Below are 27,168 nucleotides of genomic sequence, written 5' to 3' on the forward strand. Positions count from 1 at the left end.
TCTCTGGGAATAGTAAGCGCTGTTACCACGGTGCTACAAGGGGCAACACGCTTGAAAGGACGCAGCTATCTGAGCTAATTCCCTCTTCCCCTTAGAGGGGTTTGCGAACTATAGATCGAAGTACAGGCCTCAGCTATGCCTCTGCAGGGATTTCGTTTTGCAGCAGAGATGCCATTAAAACACCAAAAGGTTCTATAAAAAGAAAATACTTCGGATAGATGCCAAAGATATTACCAAATAGCAATGAGTTTTAACGTCGCAGCAACAACAGAAGCAATTATTTGTAATTTATTGTTTATTTTCATATACAAAAAGATAAACTTGAAATAGTTCTTTCTAGTTTTTTTCCTCCTATCTGTTGGGGTGTAGCTGCTTCACACAGGGCAAATACTACATTCATACTGGTTTATTCGGACACCCAGTGCAAAGCTGAAGCAGCAAAACTCCAACTTGGCAGATCTAATTTCAAACTTGAGACTCATTTCTAAAATACCACAGTAAAAAGGAACAAAGATCCACTGCAAATTCATGAACTATGATACAATGTTTTTTCCAAAATGTCTTCATTTCATAACTGCAATACAATGGATGTCTGCATTAGGCCTTTTTATACATACATTATATATATACTTTTGCAGAATATATATATAATATACATATAAAAATCAGCACACTTCAATCCAAAAGGGGTTACAGCAACGAGCTTAACTCTCTGTATACTTTTTTAACAGGATACTTTAGTATATCTTTTGTTAACTCAGTAGTACAAGCTATCTCTGTTCTACATTTTTATAGCTACAAGAGTGAAATATAACCTACAACATTTACATTTCACATATCTTGGTATACAAACAGTACTTATTGAATTTGAGCCAAGGACCAAAAGACTCTTTAAAAATTATTTCACCATCTGATAGAGCTTCCTGTAATTTACACTCAGTTTATTCTGCAATCTTCTAAATCATTTACGTAATCTCATAGTTTGAGTTTAAATCCATTCAAACTGGAAATCCTGGAGAAACAGGTTACTGCAAACTCTTATGTATATTCTATATATACAAGTTAAGTAACACAGCGTAATAAGACTTAGCTATTTATCCTAAAACTGATATACACATATTTCACTACGCTAGACAAGTCTTAGGATTTTTATTTTATTTCTTTAAATAAAGCACAAATTTAGAAGTAGCTGGTAAAACTTAATATACGATGGTTTAAAATGACAAATGGTTAGGGTGAGATTTCTTTCTGCTGGTGCCAAAACATTTTCTTGTGAGTTTTGTACTATGCTGTGTTGTTTAACTGTATGTGTCTAATGTTACATGCAGAAAGCTCTTTCCACAAGAATTGACATCAAACTGTACTTAAGTCAACTTTACAGTATAAAATTTGTCAAACTTAAGGACAAATGTGAAAATATTAACAGGTGAAAGATCAGGCTTTCAACTCTATCATGAGGATCATGCAGAATTCATAAGCAGATACTTTGAGCAGGTTGACAATGGCATTGTGCGGACTTATGGCATAGAGTAGAGGTCGAGAGTGTTACTTAGTTTGCAGTAACCACCTCCTTCAATTCTGATCCACTAACACATTCACTTTTGCATCATACTTATTCCATTGGAAGGCCAACAGCATTGCAAATGCCTGCTTCTGGGAGATTTTAATACTTTTGCAAATTATTTACAAAGATAATCATAAGCCATCAATAACCATAGAAACATTAGATGGAGAAAAAATGGGGAAAGAGAAACAATTTCTTTTCTTACTTCAAATTAATTACTATTTGAGTTAGAAAGTTACTTTTTTGGCTAAGTAAAATGAAGACTGTAGTGTGCACCAGTTACATAAAAAAATAATTAAAAAAAAGTCTTTCTTGGGGGGAGATTTATATAGTAGACTGTTAATGAAAATAATGTTTTTTTGTTGTTGTCATTTTTCTCCAGAAAAAATATCCTGAACCCAATTCTCTTTGGCAAAGTACTATTAAGGAGAAGTCATTGTGGTTGAAGACCTGTTTTTATGAGAAGGTTCTCCGGAGAAGGTAGTTGGAAAAAAGAAAGGGCTAAACAGGTATCAGGTCTTGCCAACATGTTTCCTGATACCCAGAAATTGTTCTGATGCTTAGTCCACATTCAGGAGCTATGAGTCCTCCTCCAACTTCCTCCTCCTCCTCATGGTTGTTTTTTTATTTGGTGGGTTTTTTTTTTTTTGTTTTTAATGGGGGTGGCACTCCAGAGATGCCAGTGACTACTGAATTAGAATTTTAATTGACTAGGATGGTTACTGATTAAACTTCAGTTCCTTAGAATGGTGGAAAAGTTGAGTAAAGTATGGCCAAAGCCCTCCCTTTCACAAAAAAACAAAAGCTAATGAAGTCTTCCCAGAATATGCTAAAGTTTTGCAATACTAACCTTACTGGAATGTTGTATACTGAGTTTTATTGTTTTTTTTTTTTTAACAACTGGAAAGATTAAGAGGCCCCTGCTTCAAAATGGGCCCAAAAATGCAGATATAGTGTTTGAATCACATCATCTGCCCCATTAAAATACTGAAATAAAAAGGCTAACAAAGGAAGCACTTTTCTGAAAACACTTTCTTAATATATATCCAGCACAATGCCATTATAGAGCTTCAGAGAAGCCCTTTTGGTTTCGATGTTTGAAAACAAAAGTTTTGCTTTTTTCCTTCAGTCCTTGGGGATCACTTTCCATTTATATATATATAGCACATACATGTATATATGTATATGATATATATATATAAACACATAGCAAGGTTCCTGTTTGTGTATGTTACAATATTGTAGTATCAAGGAGAATCCAGATAGCAACACTGTTTAACATGAGGTTTGAGGTAATTGGTTCTTGAAATACCTGGATCACAGACTGCATCCAGAAATAACAGCTGGGCAATGAAAAGTGTTTTTTCAGACAGAAAAAACTAGTAAACGAAAAGAAAAAAAAAAGAAAGAAAAGAAAAAGAAAAAAAAAAAAGCTTACAGCAGTTGCTTTTACATGGAAAAATAAAGGCACAACAGAATAGCATTACATTTCAGAACAGCTGGATGGGCATAACACAAGTATGACCTCTTTCTGTGGAAGTGTCCCGACAAAAAGGATTACTGCTTACTTGATTAGGTTATTACTTCAGTCAGGGAACAGAGCTTCACCCAAAGACTAGAATATTAGAAAACAAGTCCCATGTTAGTGAGTGAGGGTATTGACCAGGTATGTTTAGAAAGTGCTCCAGGAACACGCACACTCACGGTCCCACTGAATTAGATGCCAGCTCTGCCCCGGGCTTCCACAGGGCCAGGACTTCACCAAGAACAGAGAAGTAGGATTCAGAAATCACAGGGGCTTGCTCTGAATCATTCAAGCACTAATTTCAAAAGGCACACTGTCAAAAGAGCTTTCAAGTAGCACAACATATTGTTTGGTTTTAGGTTTTATTCAGTTAACTTTTACCCTGCCAGCATTGTGCTGTTGAGATTAAGAGAACCAAAGGCTGGAGTGATTTTTAGGTCCAACAGGCAAAGTTAGTTTACGTGAAAAGAAAATATTTTAAAGTCTTTTTTTTTTTTTTTTTTTAATACCTTTAGAATACGTTGGATTGGCTACACAAATTAGGAATGCTCTTTTTCTAAGTAGGACTTTGGATGTGCCAGTGCTCCTTTTCCTTAGTGCTTCTGACCCAGACAGTAAAATCTGACACTGGGAACACAGAGCACATCTGCATGTTCTGGTGAAGTCTGACTACTGTATTATTGGTGTCACTTCAGTGAGAAGGAACTTCTGGGAAATGCTTTTATCAAGACTCTACTGGCAACAGCTCCTTACAGATCATATTGTCAACGCAGCAAACGCAGCTGCTATAAACGGATATGGCAGCGAGTTAGATCAGCCCAACTATTTGGTCTCAGTAAATTTTTAACACCCTGACCTCACAACTCACTGCAGCATCATGGCATATCTCAAAAGACACACTGCTCACACATGGATACTTGCATGATTACATGAAAAAAACTTCCTGGTTAAACTGAAGATGGTCATAGAAAAGCAATAAGCATTTTTAGCAGAAGGGATGTGACATGCACGATAACCTATTAAACATATACTCAGTGCCGCCCTCAAAGCATGTCCAAGTACATCCAAACTTGCTCCTCACACTGGTTTCAGGCTAAATTTGTTCTACCCTCTAGACTTTGATGTAGTGCACACTTATTTTAAACAATATATATATATATTTATTTGCTGCGCGTACACAGACCTTTCTCCCTTTTCCCTGCAGAAACATATTAGACATTACAAAAATAATTTGTGGTATAAAAGAATTCTCACACAATGTAGAATTTTTGTTTGTATATGTAACTAAAATATATATATATATATTTCCAAAAGTAAAAAAGTCAAAATGTCCTTATTTTCCTCTATTATATAGTCTATTTTATTTACAGTGTTACCAAACAATATTCTGTATGTAAAAGTGATAGTAGTTTGTGGGACACTTCCTGCCTAGCAACTTCTCAAGGGGAGTGTGGCTTGTAGAGGACTGCAACAACAGCACTGTCACAATATTATCAACCAGCACCTTCCTCTGCCATAGCAGTTTCTTCCTGACTAAGTGAAACCAGATCTCTCACCTGCAAAACAGGTAAATTCTGACAGTCTGCCTAGAAAGCAGCACAAGAGGAATAAAACCTGTGCTCTCCAGTTTCTATGCTATGATATTAAGGGGGGGTCAGCATTCCTAACGGCAAACGCCTGTCCAACCAACCTGGAAACCCCACTCCGGCAACGCCGGCATTCAGAGGACCCAAGGCTGCTCCCACTGAACTGAACAACAGAATCAGCAGTGAATCACGAGACCTAAGCAAAATGCAGTAGAGTTACTGGGGTGTACTCACGTACCTTTTCTTTGAAACAAACATAAACACAAAGACCTTGGCATTTCCATAGGTGTAACTTTACCAAGCATAGTTTATTCTGTAAGAAAATTTCAGCCAAAGAATGAGGCAGAATAAAAAAGTGCTTTTCTTTTGTCTTCACTAGAGAAAACGTCATTATCAGGACTAGCTGAAATCCTTAATCAGAATAACGAGTAGGCCAGGTATCACTTAACTGATGGTTAGACCAGTTAATAATAGCCTTCTCTTAGAGTGTGCACATATATTTCAACAGGAGCCACATACACTTTCCAGCCTTGCTGTACTAATGCAATTGTAGTAGCAAGTCACAGCTCTATCACCTCAAGAAAGCAATTTTAGCTCCTGTGGTATTTCCAGTCTCAAAACGTAAGCTTAAACTTCCTTCACCTAGGAAACCGACCCAGCCAGTGCAATAAATTAATAAAAGGAGTGAGGCCGGAGAGAGGGGAATCCTGGCTCCTCGAGTCATGGAGAATTTTTACCAGGATATTCATGGTTAATATTTTCCTAAGAACTGCTATACAAGAGAAGAAGTTCAACAATACAATTTTGCGACAAAATTTTTAAGAGCTACTTCCTCAAAATCAGAATGGGAAGTGAAATTTAGTGTTTGGGAAGTAACATAAGATGTGTTGCACCCAGCGTTTTCAAGGGAGTGTTAAGAGGAAAAGAGTCACAATTGCTTATTACAGCTACACCTATGGATGTGCCCTGTTGCTGACCCGGAAAAAGCTTCTGCAATACTGAACAAAATGAAAGTTCAAATGCTAGATTAGTGATGAGGAAACTACTTGCTTGACAGCTCAAGTGTTTAAAGACCAATAAGTTCATCAGAGCTTGTCTTCAGTAATAAAATAAATAAATACCAGTTAAAAGAACAACTTTAGCTAAACTGGCACAAATTTGTAAATAGGTAAAAGTTCAGGATTTCCTTCTCTGCTGCGGTAGCAAGACACACATACCAACACACATTTACAATTTGTAACCGAGCACACATGCATTTTGGAAATTGTTTTTAAAATCAGTTTCTGAACCCTGCTGACAAGATGATCTATAAGGAACCATTACTCCAGCTAATACAATCAACATTCGGTCAGTTTGTACAGTTCCCCGCAGTAAGGTAAGCTACACGTGAGAATTTTTGTTTATGCTTTCTCAGAAGAGACGATTTAAGAGACTGTCTAATAGGCTATTAAAATCATATGGCACTTTCAATAAATACTTTAAAGCTTCTCAAAGAAATCAGGATAAAAAAGCAACTGCTGTAATAAGCCTGTTTTAGCCATTATACATAATGCTGAAGGAAAAAATCCAGAACAGCAAACAGATATTGACAGTTAAAAGACAGTACAGCTTTTTTCTTTCTGCAGCAGTGTGAACCAGCTCCCATTCTTGGGGAAATGGGAGCAAGCCCACCTCAAAACAAGCATTCACTCAGTCTTAACTCTGCTCTAGACTCCACCCCAACCCTTAAATCACTTCACTTCTAAAACATAGTCACATTTTCATATAAATCTCAGTGCAGAAATGTATTAGAATGTGAGAAGCGCTGATCCTGCAAACCTTTACGACCACGCTTAACGTTAAGTGAGCGATCGATGGCATGCCACCAGAAAAGCCACCCACACGCTTAACGTTCAGCATAGGCACGCTGCAGCATCAGCCCCAAAGATGTCAGCCCTCACCAGCGACATCGGCTGGGTCAAACTGGTGTCCTTCTGTCCGGTTTTGTCACGGTGTTCTCAACAGAATCACATTAAGGAACAGAAACTTCCAATCCTACACACGGAAACACAATTACATGTGTGTACATACTAATATGCAATATACATTCAGTAACTTGAAAGAATAGGTTAAGACTTTATTCAGATAGACAAATTAAGGCAATTATCTTCATGTCTCTTCGAGATAAAGGACTGCGTCCTCACTTGTGACCTCTAGGTTTTAAAGCTATATTTTTCAAGAGATATATTTCAATTTACTTTATATTTTCTCCATATTTTCTCCAATTAGCAATTTTGTTTGCTTAGTAAATTACATTTGTGCAAGGGTCCACACTGGCAATTTAGCAGTGACAACAAGCCCAATTCATCTGTATAGTACAGAATTTTACATGTTTTGTTTTTTTTTTTAAAGGGTGATTAGTTCAGGACTGCGTTTTGGCTTAACACAAGAAAAAATTTAGAAGTTCTGGCCATCCCATGGACATAACTTTGTCAGTCTAGCAAGACACAGAATTCATGTTATATTCAAAGACCAAAAAAAAAAAGAATAATAATAAAAAATAAAAATTAAAAAAAAACAATAATAATAACAATAATAAAAAAGATGTACTGTCCTTTCACTAAAACAGACAAAACAAAAACAAAAACAAAACAAAGCAAAAAAACACAGAATGGAAACAGCCTTCACAAATAAAAGTGAATAATGCCCAGGTACCTTATATAGGCAGTTATTCTACAACTGTATACAGTTATTTACAATGGTGCTTTATAAAACAAACAAACAAAAAAATGGTAGCACTTCCTAAAAGATTTTGGAACTTTTTTTCTTTTTTTTCTTTTTTTAAAACTCCCTTGTCATAAAAGCCAACTTACATTAAAATATACTTACTACAAGACAACACAACTAACAAAATATATAATAAAACTCATACAAGTAGAAAATTCTGAGGTATTTCTGGTTTGAGGTGGTCTGTGGTCATGAAGTTTTTAATTTTTTTTTTTCAGTTTAAACCTCGGAAGCCACGTAACGTGTGTGTGTGTGTGTGTGTTTTGTGTTTTTTTTCTTTTTTTTTTTTTTCTTTTAACATTGCATGTATTGCAAATTAAAAAAATATTTCAATGTTGAATCAGCAGCATTAGGAACATTCACTGACTAGAGCGAGTTTATGGCATAATAAGAGTAACGGTATTTTAGAATATGCACCACTTGAAGACAAAAGAGTTTAGTCACAGAGTAAGGAGAAAGTAGCGTCAAAGAAACCAGTCTGCGAGATGCCGTGAGAATCGCTGCTGCTGCTCAGCTGCCTCGGCAGTCTGCAGCCGTACAGTTCCTAGGCTTCTGGGATGCTACAGGAGCCATCTGCCACCGGTTCAGGTAATTTCCACCTCCCTACAACCCCAAATTAAAAAGAAAACAAAAAATTTACAGAGCCAGTTTTCACACTTTTCCTCTTTCCACCATCTGCACCGGTGGCTTGGGCTGGCAGATAATCAACCCCGAGGCCAAATTGCCTGAAATGACTCACGCTTCAAGCGAGATGCAAATTTTTTTCCTATGTTCCAGTATTTTACCAAAGTGCTTCTGAGAACACACTTTCCCACCTCTTCCAATTATGCTGCTTAAAAGCATCCTTCCCGTTACTATCCAGAGTTGAAAAACAAAAGGTAATCATAGTTCTGCTTTTTTTCTTTAACCACCCAAGCCCCAGAAGCTGGAGGAAGGATGAACTAGCGCCTTGCTTACAGCCACTGGCTCTTTAACTCAGCTTTCTCCATACGCTGCAGCCGTTAATACTCTGCCCAGAAATGTCCTTCCTCTCCTCTAATGGTTACCTGAGAAGTAGCTCCATAGCAAATGATGTTTCCCCAAATGCTGCCAAGTCCAACGTCACTCTCCCCACCCCTATTCTACGCTCCCCCCTTCAATTCTACCACCAAGAATTAACATTCTCTGCCCAGTTACTTTTTTTCCATGTTACAATGACACCCGTTAGATCCGTAAAAGACACATCTGCTGTTTTTTTTTGAAGCTCACTTCCAAAAAGAACCCTAAAACAGAACGGAACCCAAAAACCAAAACAAAATGGGGAAAAAATCCTTTTGAGGAAGGTGTAATCTTATATAACAGTCTTAAGTTTCCTCCAAAGTTTGCAGCATTGCATTTTCTAAGATGGTAGGTGGTTTTCCTTTATGTCACAGATGCTCCGCTCAGAAGACAGACCGATAAAGAGAAACCCAGAAAACTGAATAAAAAAAAAAAAAAAAAAAAAAAACGAACTGAAGTGAGTTTGTTGAGGTTCTGAGGTACCTGCACCTTTTCTGCATTCATTAGTCGGCACCTGAATGCTTGCTGAAATGTCCATTTTTTTAATACAGTAGAGCAATGTGCTGGTAAAATTGATCCAATCCAAAAAAATAATAATAATAATAATAACAATAATAATAAAAAGTCAAGATAAAATAGCAGCTGCATTCACGTGTTTGTTGGATTTTTGCGTTTTTGTTTTTTTGTGTGTGTTTTTCTTTAAAACTTTTTTCTTTTCTTTTTTTTTTTTTTTTTCAAATCCACTGAGTCTGGAAAGACAAATGTGAACCAGGACTTAGATACTAGACTCTTTGGGCGGCAAGTCCACGTTGGTGACGGACGTCACGATGGAGACGAGGCAGTCCGAGGTAGTGCCGTTTACGGATTTGCGGATCTGAGCGATGCGCTCCTCGACACAGCCCGCCGAGAGCCGAGCCTCCGCATCGTGGTCCCAGCACTCTTCGATGGTCACGCAGAGCTGCGCCAAGCCCTGTGGAGAATAGAAGAAAAGCTAAGCATCGTTTCTCCGTGGTATGCAAATTAGCAGGAGATTAGCTTTAAAAATTGCTTTCACTCCGTTGTTTTCGTTTTTTAAGCTTCTGGCTTTTAAGGCTGTAGGGTTTGGTCATATCCAGCTTTTTTCATAGACCCGAAAGTACTTTTTTTTTTTTTTTTTTTTTTTTAATAACAAAGTATATCACGAGATTTAGCAGTTAAAGCCTTAATAGACAAGCCATGATTCCTATGATAACACCACCAGAGCTGGCAGTTCTGTATCAGTTATGATGAAGCAGTTTTGTTTGCAATCACTTCTGTAGATATCCAAAAAACACCTGAATCCAACACTGCTGGAAGAGCACTGCTCATATTTGAATCCCACTCATCCGGAAACTGGAACAGTCAACTCTATCTACACTCAGCAGCTCTCCCTGACGTCTAGGCAATGAGTTATTACACCTGAATGTAGCCCAAACAGCAGCAGCTTGGCCAAAACAGAGGCATTTGGTTCTTACTGAAGCCCTGTGAGATTTCATGATCTGCTCACTTTCCCAGTCTGAAAAATCAGCTCTTTTATTAAAAACACTCATTTGAAATTATCTACCTCTGGGAAACCCATGCTGCATTTTACCTCATTGTCTGTTTGCCTTCATGTCTAATTAATTTTTCCCCAAAAAATTGCTCAAGTCTTGCATGCTATCTGGGTTGTGAGGAACATGTCTCCGATGGTATGGATCATTCTCTCTTCAATAATCAAAGGGACTTTATTTTCCATTCTTTAATCACATTAAATGAGTCCTACTAAACAAATGCACAGCACACCACGACACATTCCCCGTTTATTTGCTCCGTCTGATTTTAATCAGCCAGTTTACCCTCCAAATACAAAACGGGACAAACATAAAGGGAAATGCGAAGGTGCCATGCAAGCCCTCGTTCCCTGACTCTCTCTGCAGGAGGCCACTGTGCTAGGACAGCACCAGGGAGTGGTGAAGACATGAAGGTCACCTGCAGTTTAGTTTGTGCCTCGGGGCACCTCAATCCTGCCAGATCACTAGAAGATTTTCCTGCAATTTTTCCCTTTGAAGCTAACACATGATGCATAACCGCATCCCTCGTGCCCCTCACGCAAGAAATAACTTCCCCCGTTAACCAGGAGGGACCTACAGGGTGTTTCAGCCAATGATCCTTGAACACGGGGCGCATCTTCTTGTGAACCACCACTTCTTGCAGGTCCTCAAGGGATGGGTGCTGACCTATTTCTTCTTCGAAAGGCAGCATGTATTCATCCACCGGACCTACAGTGCAAGCAAAGGACCGGGTTAGTACAGAAACAGCCTCTGTAGAGCCACAGCCTCCACAGAGCCACATCTTCCTCGTGCACAAGCTGTGGCTCCAGAGCAACCTCAACCCACTGCAGCAAAATAACCTAAAGAAAGGTTTCAGCATGAGCATAATTTCACTTTAGACACTGACTAGCAAGGTCAAGCATATACAGCACTTGTAACAGCTTCCTATGTGATCTGGCTTGTTCACAGATTTAAGTCAGCCCTGATAGAGTACAGCCAGATGCATTTGTCCCAAGAACCAGCTCCGAACTGCAAAATGATTTCTGAATGCTTTCGTTATACCTGTTACGGCTGTGAACTGCTCTGGGCTCCGAGAATGAGAAAACTGTTCTGAGTGCCAGTGCAGACCCTGGACTGCAGCAATAACTTCTGATCATTGAAACGTCATTTGGCCTCTGGCAATGTGGAGATGCCCTCTTAGAAAAACGCAGCCCAGCTTAACAAATGGGCTTTCTCAGGGTGCTCAGTGGCATTACTTATGATTTCTCAGTAGCGAAAACTGACCTCTTGCAATAGTGGGAGTAATTCAAGAGGGTCTTTCCAGAATAAAACAAAAGAACCGACCACTTTAGCTGGTCATGAACTGTGACACCAAGAAAATTATGTTCAGGTACTCTGAAAAAAAAAACAGTCACTAAAACAGCTTATCACTATTCTTGTTGACACAATGCTAGTCAGTAAAACAAACTGAAGTGCTTGTTCCAACAGATGGCACGATAATGCTCATGACCTTCCATTCCTCTTCTTCAAAGAGGAATCAAGACTATAAAGAGCTGCACTGGTGATCTCCAAGCCAAAACCTACTGATAGTACAACCATGCTCTCCAACTAGCCTACAGCTGGAATTGAGTCAATGCTCTGTTTCTGAAGTTACACTCACTGCCTTTCAACTTCAATGAGCAAGACAAGGCCCATCTGTCAATGAAGTCAACAATGTTGACCATAACGATGGAACAGATCTGTTAAATAAGGTTTTGTACGATATCACTTCTGAGCTAAAAGTGCAGATAGGGTTCGGCGTAACTCTCCCTCAGCCCAAAGAAAGTCTTCCCTACGATTTAAAGGTGCTGTGTGTGACACTTGGAGTATCCTGGCCAGCTACTTCCTAAGCAAAGTTGAAAGGGGATCACAAAAATAAAAAGCAAAAATCCAGATAGATATCTGGGGGGGCTCAACTGAGAAATCTTATTGCTGCCTCTAATAGAGACCAGCAGAGTGATCCTGGGTACAACTGCTTCACCCTGCTATGCTCTTACGTCCCTGCTCCTCTGGCATTTTATCTGGTTAGACAGGAACTTTTTGAAGAACCACACTCCTAGGCTCACATCCGAATTACAATCAAGTTCCTCTGTGCTCCTACAATATTAACGTCAATGTCTGAAGTGCAGGTAAGGTACTATTAATTCACAAACTTGATGTTCAGTCCAGAGCACCCATATCTACACAAGTAGGAGTTGGAGCAGGCAGCTTTGGAGATAGTACAACAAAACGACAGCTTCCGTGACCAGAGGCAAAGTCCTGCAAATAGCAAGGATGTAACCAAAAGCAGATGGGCTACTTGGACAGAAAAGATGACCCATTTTGCAGCATCATTTTAGGATAAACCCCCCTGTGAAAGGGGACACCGTGAACTTTGATGGTATTAAAAGCACTTTGAGACTTGAACACTACAAAGGCTATTACCCACATAAAATGACAGCTTACATTATAAACGAAGCAAATGAAAAACATGTTAGCAGCCTAATAAGAATATGCCATTGATTTTTTTTTAATTATTATTTATTTTTAACAAAGCCAGGCCCATTCTCTGGGCCAGCAAACCATGCTGAAACAGAGCTGTCCCTGGGGCAGATCTTTAGTCTTACCATCAACTGCTCTACATCTGGAGACTAATTCCCACAATACCAGTCCCATTGCATACATGTCTATTCTCAGGAAGGCGTCTCGTTGGAAGTTGATTGCTCCCTCTAACACTTCAGGAGCCATATACCTCCTCGTTCCCACCTGCAGAGAAAGAAACAGCTCGAGTTAAATTCCAGTTGGGTCCGTCAGCCTCCGTTGGTCAGAGATGAATGACAGCTGCTTTCATTAGCCTTAAGGCTACTTCTGCCAAATTTGCACCTCGCTCGAAAGACAACCAAAAGGGAGCTGTTTCTTCTGACACCGATTCTCATTAAGCTCACTTGAGCCTAGATAAGCTACCTGAAGGAAAAAGCCAAAGAGCATGGCTATATGTGTCGTATACATTCAGCGTACGCTATAGGTCTAATTCAGATGCAGCGAGGCACAGCGAGTGGGGATGAAATCCTTTGCATCCCACTGCATCTTGCTCCAGCAGCACATGCTGGAGGAGAAAATGCTGCCTTTGGAGACACACACAACACCCCGAGGTCAAGACTTGGTTATTGCAGCCGGTGAAAGTTCAATTCCCTTTCTCTAAAAATACATATGGAAAAAGAAAAAAGAAAAGAAAAGAAAAAAGAAAAAGAAAAGAAAAAAAAAAAAAAAAAAGAAGAGTAAAATCAATGTATCCTGAAATGGTAGGAAAAGGTGTTGGTTTCAGAGCCCTGGATAAAATCATCCGCAGGAATGGTAAAAGCACAAATCCCCCCTGCCATGACTTACCAGGGTCTGGTTTGGAAAAAACTTCCTTTCCCCACCACATAGCACGCCTGGGTGCGTTCAGCCCAGGCAGAGCCATACAAAACTTCTCAGATATTTATGGCTATGTATGGGGCAGAATCGTAGCCCATGATGTAGGAGAGAGGAGAGCACAGCAAGGTGAAAAGCACCTTTTTAATATGGGAGCTGAAACAGTTTTTAATATTTTTCTTTAGGGGTTTCTCATCTGATTTTACTGCAACCTGAGGAATTGGGCAGAAGGGGAAACGTAGATGTGAGAAAGCATGGGAAATGCTGGAAAAATCCAAAGAAAGGTGGCAAAAATGAGGAAAGCTGTGAGGAGCTAACCTGAGGTAAGGGTAAAAAGGGAGATGGCATTGGAGACACGCATTCCTAAAACCCAGGAGGTGCCCGGAGGAACAGCTGCCCTTGCTGCACCCCTGCCCAGAGACACGGTGAGGGGCCACTCGCTGCAGCTCACCGGTGGAAAATCCAAAACTGATCAAAACGCAGGAAATTGTTCACACAGCGCAAAGCCAGCACGCAAAGTTCACCATTGCGAAAGGTCACCCTGGCAGCGAGCCTGGCTGAATTCTTGAAAACAACTCTACAGTTTTAGGAGTGTTAATGTTTAATACCGAGGCAATAAAAGAGTCATCACGTCCCGTGTTTGAAGGGAGAAGTCGCTTGCCACCAGGGCCAGGACAGATTGCACCTCTACTTGTACAGAAAGTGCCTGTATTGGAGGAAATTAAATGCACAGAAGCGACACTGCAAGGAAAAGGTGCGTGAGGGGACAGGGGAGATGTCATGTTTGCACCAGCATGTAGGGGTGGGTTCCCATCACAAAGGGCCAGGGGCTGAGAGCTGCGGCTGGGCTCAGGGTTGCATGCTGCTCCCGTTCCCCTTAGGTCTCACTCTCCAGGGTCATGCTAAAGGGGAAAAAAAAGGTGCTTTCCCCCATATGAATTACACAAGGAAGAGGAAAACATTCCCGTAATCTCCCTGCCTCCAGTCTGCATCTGCACAAACCGCCTCCACACACGAGAAGCTGACTTTTTACAATGTTATTTTTAAAGATAAAGATTACCTGTCCATGAGTGTCCCCTGGAGGTTTTCCAGGTTCAAACCGTACAGCTAGACCAAAATCGGCCAGCACTGCCGTCAAGTCGTTCTTCAGCAAGACGTTTTTACTCTTGAAGTCCCTAGAGAGAGCCAAGAAGCGAGTTTAGGAGGGTTTATTACAGCACGGGTCTGAATCACAGAGCAACACACCACTTTGTAACCTCTACGTTTAGCAGCCCTGGGTGGCATCAGCTCCTTCCTTCCTTCCCCAGCTGGCAAATTCAGCTGCTCCCTGCTGCTGGGTGTCCGTGAGATGCCACCAGGCAGCCCCGTGCTGCTGGGCTGGGACCAGACCTAACCCAGGGAAGGTGCTGAGGTCCCTGCTGCCACCCTGACCCCGACCACGCATTTCTTGGGTGCTTTTGTTGACTGCCATCACCTGCTGGAAACAGAGGTGACTGAGGGTGGCACAGCAGCGGTGTCATGGGGGTGCTGGCAAACAGTTTCGCTCAGCGCTGTGCTCACATGGTGTGAAGGTCTCCAGCCCTGCTCTCTGCAGGAGCTCACGCTTGGCAGGAGGGTGCTTTACAGCATGTTTCGGGCACATAACCCTGAGCATCCTCAAGCCCTGGGTACCGGGGGAGTGCGATCAGACCTCGATGCGCTGCCCAGCCATGTGGCAGTGCCACCTCCTCTCCCTGCCCAGAGGGGAAGCAGGGCACAGGGACAAGCAGCGGGGCAAAGGAAGGAGAGAAAGCACAGCTTCAGGACAGGCACGCTGCAGAAGTTCTGAGGAAATTACCAGCAAAATAAAATCCAGATAATGAGTTTCCCACCCACAGCCTGTGTAGGCCTTTGCACCACCAGATAACTCCGTATCCCTCCCATCCCCTCCAAGAGGTATCAAAGGAAGAAAGAAAGGGCTACATATTTATCCCATTTAGAATAGAATAGAATAGAATAGAACAGAACAGAACAGAACAGTTCCAGTTGGAAGAGACCTACCAAGATCACCAAGTCCAACTGTCAGACTACTTTGGGGCTAACCCAAAGCTAAAACACATCAGCACGTGCATTATCCAAATGTCTCCTAAACACTGACAGGCACGAAGCATCAACCACCTCGCTAGGAAGCCTGTTGCAGTGTCTAACTACCCTCTCAGTAAAGTTTTTCCTAATATCTAATATGAACAGCCCCTGATGCAGATTTCAGCTATTCCCACGTGTCATTAAAACAGAGAAAACCAGGACCGAGCCTTCCTTGGGAATCAGCCACAGTCTTCTATTACACTTCTGCTTTAATTGCAGGACTGACTTCCCCTGGTTGGAAAGCAAGCAGGAGAGGGGGTGAGCCCCCACGGAGACGAGCTGCCGGGATCAGCCCACGCAGCCGACCAGTGGGTGTCAGCCTTTGCAGCGGAGAGGATGGCACTGCGCTTGAAGATGACTTCAAGGGGACATTTGGGTCAGCCCTGTGCTGCAGCACTGCTGTTTCGGGGCAGCTCAGGTGAGTCTGCAGGAAGCGGGGAGGGGGGGTTGGATGGCACCGAGATGACTAACCAGCCCAGCCTCGTTCCCTGGGCTTCCCGCATTTTCATCTGAAAAGGAATGTTTGGCAATATAATTAAATTACAGACCTTAGACAGCAGATGGCAATTGTCCTGTATGCTCAGCATTATAATTTCCCTATCATCAATTCACTCAGTGACCCTGCTGATTGCAGGACATTGCAGGCCTGCGCAAAATAATTAATGAGGGCAGATACAATTGTTCCGCGCTAGAGCGACCTGTCAAAATTCCTTGGGAAGAGAGAAACTGCTGGACCAGAGAAAAGAGCTGCTGCCTGTGGCCTTGGAGAAAGCATCACGTGCAAAACTCATCCTGTGTCACCCGACCCTGATTCTTAGCTTAAAACATCAGAAGGTTTGGCCAGAGCGCAGCAACACAGCAAGCTATCTGCAGCACGATGGGCATTGCTGGCTCGGGGATTAGCACGGGGGAAGTGGGTTATTCCCTTACAGCTGTGAAGCTTGAGAGAGGAATACAGGCAGGGACCCCCAGCAGAAATCTGCCTGCTGTGGCCACAGGGTTTCCAGGGACACAGGGCAGTCTTGTAGAGCCTGCAAAACATTTGCACATCTCTGTTACACCTGAAAACACCCCTAACCTACTACTTGCCGTCTTAGAGACTGGCTGCTTCCAGGCTATAGCACTTTGCCCACAGGCTTAGAAAGCAGCCATCGCCCAATGACACAGATAAATGACTTTGCTCGGTCAGCATTAGGGGATTACACCCTCCAGGACGGTACAGATTGTGCACGAGATTTCACAAAGCAGTGGCTCAGCTGGGACCGAACAGAAATTGTGCAGCACTCTGCCTGAGCCACACCTTTCCCAGGTGAAGTGAAATGTAAAGCAGGATCATTGCATGGGTGCTTGCTGCTGCTGTCCACCCACACCGCCCTTGGGGCATGCGACAGCTACCTGCTACACCTACACATGGAAGGCAGGGATTTCTTTTTGTGCTTCCTTTTTTCCCCCATATCTCTATAAACTTCCCCGTTTTTCCTTCCTTCCACAAACACCCTGAGATGGCAAGAGTGAACTCAATGCAAACATACCCAGGACTGGGAGAAAGGCTTGATTCAACACACACCCAAGAGAATTCCCACCAACACCATTAGTAAGGACCCTAAAATAGTTGCTAGTAAAAAAAGTGGCCTGAAAAGGAGAAAATACCCTTTCCAGTGTCATCCTTGAAATCAGGGAACAAGGGAGCGAGCGGACAACAAGTGGTCGGTGCGTTAACCTGATTTAGACACCAGAGATTTTATTTTCAGCTTCCACGTGGGGGCACTTTAGCACCGACGAGCGATCCCATAACCTCCATCCTGCTGTGCTGGGGCCACTGTCCTAGGAGTTTGCTCAAAGTCTGCAGAGCAGCGACTCAGGGAGTCCTAACCTGGCCTTCCAGCATCTTCGCACGCATCGTGTTAACCCGTTCGGTGACGCCCCAGCTTTAAAAAGTATTCAGCACTGTTTGTTTGTTTGCAGTACAAAAGAAAAGAATGGGGTAATCTGAGGAAAATCCACTGTGTCCTGAAATCCCGCTTCTATAGGAATGTATTCAGTTCACCCGAGTGGCACGCTCTCCATCTTTTATCATTTATTAAATGGATGGGGACACTAATGAGCACGATCTGTTGCTTTAAAGCCTTTCTGTAGCTTTTCTCTGCTCCCCACCCTCAGGAATTTTCATGCATACACCGCAGCCTTTATTTTCATGGGGACAAATGTCAGGGCCACGGGGTCAGCCCCAGGAGCAGCACAAAGGCAGCTGCAGGCTCTTTCACCAGACCCCAGCTCCCACCAACTTTAAGGTTCGGGGGGGCCCACGGGGGCCGGGACATCCTTTTAAAAACAGAGATCATCTTGCCGTATAGGAAGACGGCCCCATTAGGTTGGATGCAGATCGCTGCAGCTGGGCACAGGGTTTAAGTCTCTCCTCGATGAAGAGCAGCGGGGGAGCACGGCTGTGGATTACCGCCCGCAGCCACACAACCCTCACAAATCCCTTCGGGAAAGCTCCCCCTCCTGCCATGCTGCTGGCGAACAACTCGGTAGTGAGGGGGTTGGAAATGGATGATCTTTAAGGTCCCTTCCAACCCAAACCATTCTGTGAATCTACGAGGTTTTAGGCCAGGGCAAGGGACGTGGGACTGCAGGGATGGGCAAGGGCTAAAACAAGCATTGCTGCAACCAGGATGGTTTCACCCCCTTCATTTGGGATTCCTGCTGCCCCCACATGTGGGCAGGGAGGTGTTGGAGGCACAGCGCCCTTCCTCTGCTGTCTCTCATAAGCACCCTGGCAAGATTTGGGCACCATAAAACTACCGTGAAAAATAAATAGTAGCTATTTTCTACATTTCTACATTTTTCTCATCAAAACCAAACACTCAAAAGCTCCGTGGGAAGACATACAGTGGAGTTATCAGCCTAACACACGTAGGGAAGAATACGGTCCAAACCTTCAGGTAGCCATACAAATACATGGATTATAATGTAACTCATCAAGCACAATCCCTGCCAAGAGAGGTTCTCCAGCAACCAGGTTCCCCTTCCTCATACACATCAAGAGAAGAGCTGAGGGCAGAGGGAAGCGCCTGCCCTTCAGACATTTGCCATAAACCACCACCAAGCACACATATTGCTTCACAAACAAGGTGCTGATTACCTGCTCTTTGCCATTTCAGATGCAGGTGAAAGAATTCTTCTCTTAGCACAGGATTTTGGGGGCTAAAAGGCATTTACTTTCCAAAAGCACAATCTCCTCCTCTGTTTGACAGCATCATTTCAAAGAGGTTGCGAGTATCTCAACAGGGAACTTGAAAAGCGTTCACAAAAGATGCCATACCTGTGTGCTATAGCAGGTTTGTGCCCTTCACCCTTGCACCAAGGGACATCTTCATGTAGGTAGGACAAGCCACGGGCCATGGTTTCTGCGACATGGCAGAGCTCATTCCAACTGATGATGTTGCCCTTCAGGTAATCCGTAAGAGACCCCTATAAAACAGGACATCGCATGTTCTTAACCACAGCCTCTGCTACGGACAGATGTGCAAATTCATCAGTTTAGAAAATGGTTTTCGTCAGTGCTTGAGAAACGTGAACCTTCATTTGAGAGGGAAAAATATCACTAGCAAAAGTGAAAATGAAGGAGAAATAAAAACCAGAAGCATTTATGAGTTCTGAGCCCTTGACAGCACAGAAAGTGTCTGATCTCCAAAACAAGCCCCAAGTCTACTTGCCTGCCAGGGGAGGGAAGGAAGGGAAAAAATGGTCTCAAAACAGAGCAAGTCGTACAGCTTAGGAAAGCGGAGAACCTTGCATGCAAGAAGATGTTGCATGGTATCAGCTGGTGGTGGAAATGATTGACTCAGTAGGCCTTGAATTAAACAGAGGGATAATGCTGCTGGCTCAACCCCGATTTGTGCATGTTTGTTTTATTTTAAGTATTAGTCATGTTTGATAACTAAAGCAATCCGTGAAAGAGGAGGTACGCCCCGAGCTTCTAAAGCAAACACAAAGCCTATCTGCAAGGGCTGGGTTGGGATCTACGTGTGCTATGAGACGGCAACCACGGCATACAGGAGCCATGGCCTTTTGTACCACCTCTCTCTCCCCAGCTCCCACCTTTCTTCATTGTGTGTTTGTGCAAGAAAACCTTGAAAGCTAAAGGAAGGGCCTTTGAAGAAGAGGAGCAGGAGCAGCCCTCCACAACCACCAGTGGCAGACTAACTGGACCAAGGGGGAGCTTCTGGGAGAATATTAGACACCAAATGCTGCTGCTTCACGCCCAGCCAGCCCTCTGCCTCCCCTGAATGTATGTGCAACGATACGTTACCTTGTCGTGGAAAGCTGTGATCAGCCAGAGCTCTGTCTCTAGGTTTGTCCCTCTTTTCTCTGCTGCGATAAATTGCAAAAGGTTTTCATGCTTCATGCCAGGAGTATTGAAAATCTCCCTCTCGCTCTGCCAAGATTGCTTATCCTAAAGCAGGGAGAAATGCACCATCAAAGATCACTCTTCCCTTTAAAGCAAACAGCTCCTTCAGCTCAGTCAGAGCTGCTCATGTTCCTCTTAACACCATTCTCCAGCGTGAGGATGTGATGCATCCCTTCAAAATGAGGGTGTTTTTCTAAAGGGTGGGTGCTGGAGGAAGAATGGAAGTTGCTGTTCTTGGTCTCCCTTCTCCAAAATTATCCTCGGCTATTCCTAAAGCGCATATTTGGGTTTGGATTCCACCCCCCTGCCCAACCTCACTGAGAAATAACATTTCCCAAGATTTCCGAAGAAAGAAGGCAGAGATAAAGCCTGTGCATGCAGCACCCAGATCTGCATTGTAGCCGTAATTGTTACGACTGCAAAATCTAATCTAGGCTCTATTGAATATTTACTAGTAGGTCACAGCTGGCATGGACAGAAGATGTGCAAATCTCCTTTAGCAACGCTATGACAACAAATACAGGGAGAAAAAATTAACGAATAAGGAGGTAGCAGAGGAGCACAAAGGCGTTTCAGTCATTCTTCTCTCATTTGACTTTTGATTGCTCTACTCTTTCCATTTACCATTCCTAGAGAGTCAAGTCAGGAGCATTCAAAGGTTTCCTGGAGTGGAAGACGTGAGCTGAGAGACACGCTGCAGTGCTGTGAGCTTGCACAGTACCAGGGCTGTGCCTCTCTCTGTAAGCTGAAAATTGTTTGCTAGGTTGGGGTCTGGGTTTAGGATTTGTGCGCCAGGGCAGGACACACAAAGCCAGGGATTTGGTCCTTTGTGCACTTCGGGCATTGCAGACCGGCTTTTAACAACACGGCCATTTGCAGTGATCCCGTGGATTTCAAAATGTGCTTGTTTGCCCTTCTTGCAGCAACAGCTACTGCAGGAAGCATTCGGTAATGAGGTAACAGAGAAAAGTATAGGGGAGGGAGGGTCCTTGAACTCTTTCCCCCAGCAGAAGAGCCCAAATACATCTTTGTAATGGTCTCGAAAATACCTCCACAGGCACTCGGAGTGTCTCAGCACTGGCAGACAGCTCTGCAAGTGAGCCCTGAAGGTGATGCCCTTCTCACCTGAATAGGGAAGATTTTCACTGCCACGTAGTCGTTCATCAGCTGAGCCTTCCACACGCAGCCAAAGCGTCCCCTTGCCTTGATCTCCAAGAGCTGCAGAGGTTTTAGGCCAACCAGGGGAGAAGGAGGTGGTGGGCCGGGGTCCTGCACAAGAGAAAAACACTGTCGCAAGTTGAAGTGAGACTGTGGAACAAAGGGGGAGGAATGGAGAGGCTGTGTGTGGGGAAAGAGAAGTGAAGAAGGGGCCTGTTATCTAATCCAAATTATTGAGATGTGCTCTTCACAGCAAGAGCAGCACTAAATTCCCTATTTTGCTTTGCAGGGTATTTGTACAGAACATATATAACAACCTATGCCTTCAAGTGTCACTCTGTGTGTCAAACCACTGCCTGTCATCCTCTGGCAAAACCTGAATTCTCCAGTGTTTTCAAAGCAATGGCTATTTTGGGCTGTAAAACACTGATGACCTCAAGGCTACCTCCTGCCAAAAGTAGGAACTTTTTCACCTTTGTGACCCAACGGCAAAATACACCTAAAACCTCCAACTGCTTTGCAGTTAATTAGGAGTGCTTCCCATAGCCCTAGCAATGGGCAGTAAACAGGTCTGTCAGCATTATAAAGATAGTATCTGTCGGGAGAACAATGCAGCCCCGACATGTGGCAATGGAGCTCTGTCCTATCTACTTTCAGCTTTGAAAGGCTCCCAGCATGGTCTGTACAGGGCAGAGGAAGATGGCAGAGAAAGCTGCTGGCCCCTTCAGAAGAAACCAGAAGGCTCAGGGCACAGCAGAGCCAGCAAAGACCAGTTCTCGATGGCTTTGGGCTGTGAGGATGACCTCCTGCATGCATTCACTGGTGGCTCATAAAAACTGAGTTTCAACAGGGAAAAAACATCTCCTCTCACCCCATAAAACTGATAGGGACTTTCTAATCTCTACAATCTCCACTCCTCCGCAAAGTTGGCTGAAATTAGGCAATGGGTTTGACGGTTTTGGAGGAAGGGTAGCCACCAAGCAGGGTTGTGTAACCCCATCCCTTAGGAATTTTGGAAATGGTGATAACCCAGTCTAAACCCACCAGCCTCACAGGGGGTGCTAACACTGTCATGGGGCCGACTGTAGCGCTAACCTCATAAAGATGGAGAAGAAAAGTTAGGCCACCTGAAAAGTGTGAAATTTGAAGAAAAATGATGAAATTGTTCATGATAAGGGTGGTGAGGCACTGGAATGGGTTGCCCAGAGGAGCTGTGGGTGCCCCACCCCTGGCAGTGCCCAAGGCCAGGCTGGATGGGGCTGGGGGCAGACTGGGCTGGTGGGAGGGGTCCCTGCCCATGGCAGGGGTTGGCACTGGGTGCGCTTTGAGGTCCCTTCCAACCCGAACCAGTCGGTATTGTATATGCACTGAGCAGCCTCTGTGCCTTCCATAATGTACAAACAGAGGGAAACGACTTGGAGAAGCCAGAAATTTCTCCTCACCTCATTGATGTCGACGTGCCCGTAGGGGGGCTTGCGGTGCCGATACATCCAGAAGGCCAAAAGGATGGCCATTGACAGGACAGCAATGGGGAGCAGAGAGTACACCAGGATGTTGAGCAGAGAGGGCGTTGGTGGCGGCGGCTCGTATATGACTGTGAGGAAAGATCAAGGAGAACATGGGGAAGGACCCTTTAGAAGCGTAACCATGCCGTGAGCTACCTGTCCAGACATAACCAAATACTGTCCTTTCTTCTGCTTCTAAGTCAACAAGGCTTAGTGGCATGCCTCATCACATCCATTCACAAGGCTCCAACATTTACTCTTTTCCATACTGCTATTACCAACAGTCCAGTGGTCCAAAGCACACTTTGCAGAATGAGCTTCCCTCTGACCTTTATTTAAGATGGGCATTCTTACTGGGATACATAAAGGCCGAAAATTTCCTTCTCTTAACCCCTCCGAAGATATGAATCGAGCAGAGCACAAAACCCCTCACGGAGTTGCTTTGCCTTGTGCAGTGATTGACAAGACGTCAGTTTTCAGTAAAGTGCTGCAGGAGCCACAATCAAATGCACTATTCCCACAGTAGTTCTTGTTCCAAATTACATCAGTGCAGTTGAGACACAAACAATGGGAATACTAAATGGAGCCATGTTGCTATGTTGGAGACAGGGAAGGAAAAAATAGCAAGACTTGCCAAATTAAACAAAAAAACTGTGAGAGAAAGAATATTTGCTACTAGGTTGCTACGGGTACATTAATAACAGGAGATAATAAAAACCATGTAAACAATTAAAAACCTAACAGGAAAGCCCAGGAAAATCTGATAATGGTCTCTGGGAACATCTCAGTAAATGCAGGTAGTTGATAGCAAAAGAAATCATCTTACGGAAAAGATACACCTGCTTTAATAATTTTTATTGAATGATACTTGAATGTGAGCCTACGGCAAAAAGAACCAGCACTTTTCTATTAGCCTCTAAAGCAGGACCGACTATGACTTTTTTTTTCCTTGAAGTACATCCAAAACCTCACACCCATTCCCTTTTAATCCTCAGACCAACACAACACCGCCTTTCAGCCAATAAAAAGCAAAAACTCTGGATGCCCGAGGTTTTTGGAGTCTTGTGAAATGAAAATCTAAGAAGTAGGTGTCAAAATGCCTTTAAGAGATTGAGTCTTGATCCCCCTTGTGTAAGTTACACTGACCTCTTCCTTCAGAGCTTGTAAGAGCCCACTGTGAACATCCACCACCAAGAAAACCCTACCCTCACTAGTGATGGACGAGGTGTTGGTACAACACACTTTATCCAGAGTTAAATGACATTAAAAAACTGTTCTTAAAGAACCTTAGCAGAAGGATTTGGGAAGTTTGTAGGCAAATGACAATTTGTGTCCTGTCAGATGCATTTTTGTGCTCAGCATCCAGCAACCCAAAGTCATCACAAACTGGGTCAAGGCAAAGAGACCCCCCAGTTCCTCATCCACAGCAGTCACTCACCTTCTGGGCCGGTTACTTCAGGCAAGTGGGTGAACTTCTCGTTGCAATAGTTGCCCTCGCAGCAGCAGAAAAAGACTTGAGGGTTTTCTTCTGTGGCTACACACTCCTGCCTGCGTCAGGGAGGGACACGCACACCAGCAAAGGGAAGAGAAAAACAACGTCAGCCAACTCGTGTCTTTGGGAGCAAATGCAGACATCCTGCAAAATCGTCTTCTCCACATGCCTTGTCCTGCCGGCACAGCCTGGCAGGCTCTGCTTACAGGAAACCCGGCACTCACATACCCCAGTGGATAGCAAGGACCCTTGAAAAGGCCATAAAGGAAACAAATGCTTCCATATGTACTGAAGGCATTAGATGGTGAATAATAAATAACAGCAGGCTCCGCTAAGTGAATGAGAAGCAGAAAAACAACGGAGAGGTGCCTCGCATCCTGAGTCGTGCCTCTCCTGCAGCCTGTACCTATGCTGCCAGGGGAGAGAGGTGTTTGAGCGTGCAATTAAAGCTTGTGCCATAAAGCTCGTATGAAGAGGGCTGTGCTAAGACTGCTCTCACAGGCGTTAGCATCCCTAACTGTACGCGCCGCAAGACACCTGCAGTGCCTCTGATTGCTGAAGGCAGGAGGGAGGCTGGAAGTTTGTTGGGTTTTTTTTGAGTTTTATCTTCAAGTGCCATCTCCTTCCCCTTTAAAAAAATCCCATACCTGTACGAAAGCCTTTAAGGAATTCAGGTTGCAGCCCTCGCGTTTCTAATTTCCCCTTTATCAAGGCAGCCTTCTTGGTGCTGTTTCCCTCCCCGTTTTGCAAGGCGTGAGGGGGCTTCCACGTGCCAGAGCAACTCCACTTCCCCCCATCCTCCCTCTCCCACAGATCAATGCAGAAGAGATGATTTCTGCAGGGCTCCAGCAGTTCTTTCTTTCTGTTTCTTAAATACCCACTTACCTTCCCTGCCACTTTTCGCGGTGTTGCCCTCTGCTTTTAGTTATTCCGCTTGCAGAGCTGCTCTCTGCAGAGAGCTGTATCAAACTATTTCCTGAAGACCAGCTAAATTATATGCATAACTTCCTTCCTTCAACCACTCGGAGGAAGTAGCAAAACAATCATATGTGTTTGACATTAATACTCATTTATGAACCCATGCCAAGCCTCCCTTTCCGTGGTATCACTGACTTAATGCCACGAGGAGGATGGAAACGGCTCTCTTAAATCGTCATGCAGGGTAGTTGTCAGGACTTTATTCCTTTCGGGGAAAAAAAAAAAAGGCAGCTTTAGCTGAAATGCCTCATGCCAGGCCTCAGCTGGGAAGCACTTGGTTGGTTTGGGGGGCTTTTTCTTTTTCAACTTCAAAGAAGAAAGCAGCTATTTGAGTTATTCAAATGGACACAGATATTTCAACAAGTTAAGCAATGCTTCCAGATGCTTTTCCTTGAAATCAGATAACAAGCCATTTGGATTTAAAAGCATCGGTATTGGAGTCTTCAATAGCAAACACATCCTTTGCTAAATCTGTTGGTTAAGAAATCAAGCTAATGAGTGAAAACAGCCTGCTCCACATCTGCAATTCATTATCCCTGTCTTTCAGTTGGTGCGCGCTCAGGGCAGCCATCCAGGTACATCTGACATGTTATACTTAGCAAATATTAAAAATGATATAGTGGGAGAGAATGACACATTTTTCTATGGCAGCGAGAGCACGTTTCGAGGCAGTTCACGTGCTCTTCAAGGGAATGTGAGCACGACCTCTCCGGTGGGGCTGTGTAAATAAACAAATAGCACCCGGTTGATTTTTAACCAGTCCCCTTTCTCTACAGCCTTCAATGCACGTGTGCCGCGTTCTGGTTTCCTTAATATAAAGAGCAGAGGAAGGAGCCCTCATCCTCAGCATCCCGACTGTTGCTGTCCTGCAGTTGTCACCTTCCTGTGACACAGTTACAAGCCTGTCTTGTAACACCAAGTGCTGCTGATGTGCTGAGCCCAGAGATGCTGCAGGAGGACACAGCAGGGCCATGTCCTGCGTGCAGGGGACACTGCAGGGAGCTCCAGGTGCATCGCCCAAGGAGCTCAGCACCCAGGAGCTCAGCATCCTGCACAAAGGTGCCGCAGATGAAGAAGGGAAGGGCAACAACACAGCACCGCTGATTGCAAAAATCATCTTTTAAGCTGTTTTTGCCATCATGGGATGCGACGCTACCTGCATGAAAGACTGAAGAGGGCACTCAAGGGAACAAAAAAAAAAAAAAAGACTCGATTTAAACAGCCCTTATTTAATTAAAGTTAACCTTTATTTCAAATGCTGCTTTCAACACTTGCACTGTTTGCTAATTCTCAGAACATCTTTTAGCTCTGCCCTGAACTGCGACTTTGAAGAATCGGGCTGCAGGATAATGGATGCTCAACCCCAGGGCTGAGAAAAGGCTTGTGAGGAGCCCTGGAAACTTTTAACCATTGTAACGAAGCAACACGTTATGACAAAGATTAAGAAGCACTACATCCCTGCGCGGAGACTCTCAGTGACAATACAAGTGTCACTGTGTACGAGAGCAGGCACTGAAAGGAGAAATCTGTTTACAGTAAACACTTCTGCTTGGAAGTAGGGAACTGGCGTGACCTTCTGTTCTCAGAAGGATTGGCATTAAAAAGACTAATGGGCCGAGAAGGATTGATTTATCAGTTAAAAATAAAAAGTTAATTTTATACAGAGCCCAACCATGCAACTGGCAAGGGAATAGGTGTGGTAGGAAAGCAAGCCTAGCGCTAATAAGAGAAGGAAGATGAGGAACTAACTCACAGCTGGGACATGCCAAGACAATAGGCACAAAACCAGGGACACCGTGCAATGACTAAGGAAAACTTCCAGCCATCGGACAAAGCTGGTCCCAGCTAAAGCCCACAGCTTAGGACCTGGTGTCCTAAAACCTTTGGAATCAGAAGCTACAAAAACGATGCTGTGATTGCACAAAGGTGACAGCAGCTTATGCTGCTGTGATACCAAGGGAAATCCTTGAATTCTGTATTCTGATACTGCTTATTGATAGGGCTGGGCTTTGTTTGGTTGGTGCTTGTTGTTTTGTTCT

At 43.7% G+C, this 27,168-nt stretch overlaps 1 protein-coding gene and 1 long non-coding RNA gene across 3 annotated transcripts in view; one reads left to right on the forward strand and one right to left on the reverse strand.

Moving 5' to 3' along the window:
- Positions 1–277: 277 nt before the first annotated feature.
- The window catches only part of ACVR2B (activin A receptor type 2B), a 100,133-nt gene continuing 73,242 nt past the window's right edge, over positions 278–27,168 (reverse strand). The window contains exons 3-11 of one of the 2 annotated variants that reach the window (XM_048062319.2): positions 24,098–24,207; positions 22,597–22,748; positions 21,122–21,283; positions 19,898–20,041; positions 18,908–19,056; positions 14,519–14,633; positions 12,672–12,810; positions 10,625–10,755; positions 278–9,449 (exon numbers count right to left, since the gene is read on the reverse strand). In XM_048062319.2, the coding sequence (XP_047918276.1) occupies positions 9,255–9,449; positions 10,625–10,755; positions 12,672–12,810; positions 14,519–14,633; positions 18,908–19,056; positions 19,898–20,041; positions 21,122–21,283; positions 22,597–22,748; positions 24,098–24,207 (1,297 nt within the window). In that variant the 3' untranslated portion in view covers positions 278–9,254. The remainder of the gene's footprint in view (positions 9,450–10,624; positions 10,756–12,671; positions 12,811–14,518; positions 14,634–18,907; positions 19,057–19,897; positions 20,042–21,121; positions 21,284–22,596; positions 22,749–24,097; positions 24,208–27,168) is intronic. The other variant, XM_048062320.2, reaches the window with a different exon arrangement.
- On the forward strand, positions 13,696–26,017 carry LOC125182611 (uncharacterized). Its single transcript, XR_007162702.2, has 3 exons — positions 13,696–14,212; positions 15,802–16,000; positions 25,906–26,017. It is a non-coding gene; the product is annotated as an uncharacterized lncRNA (long non-coding RNA).

Source organism: Anser cygnoides, chromosome 2 (genome assembly GCF_040182565.1).
Source record: "Anser cygnoides isolate HZ-2024a breed goose chromosome 2, Taihu_goose_T2T_genome, whole genome shotgun sequence".
NCBI classification, from domain to species: Eukaryota; Metazoa; Chordata; class Aves; order Anseriformes; family Anatidae; genus Anser; species Anser cygnoides.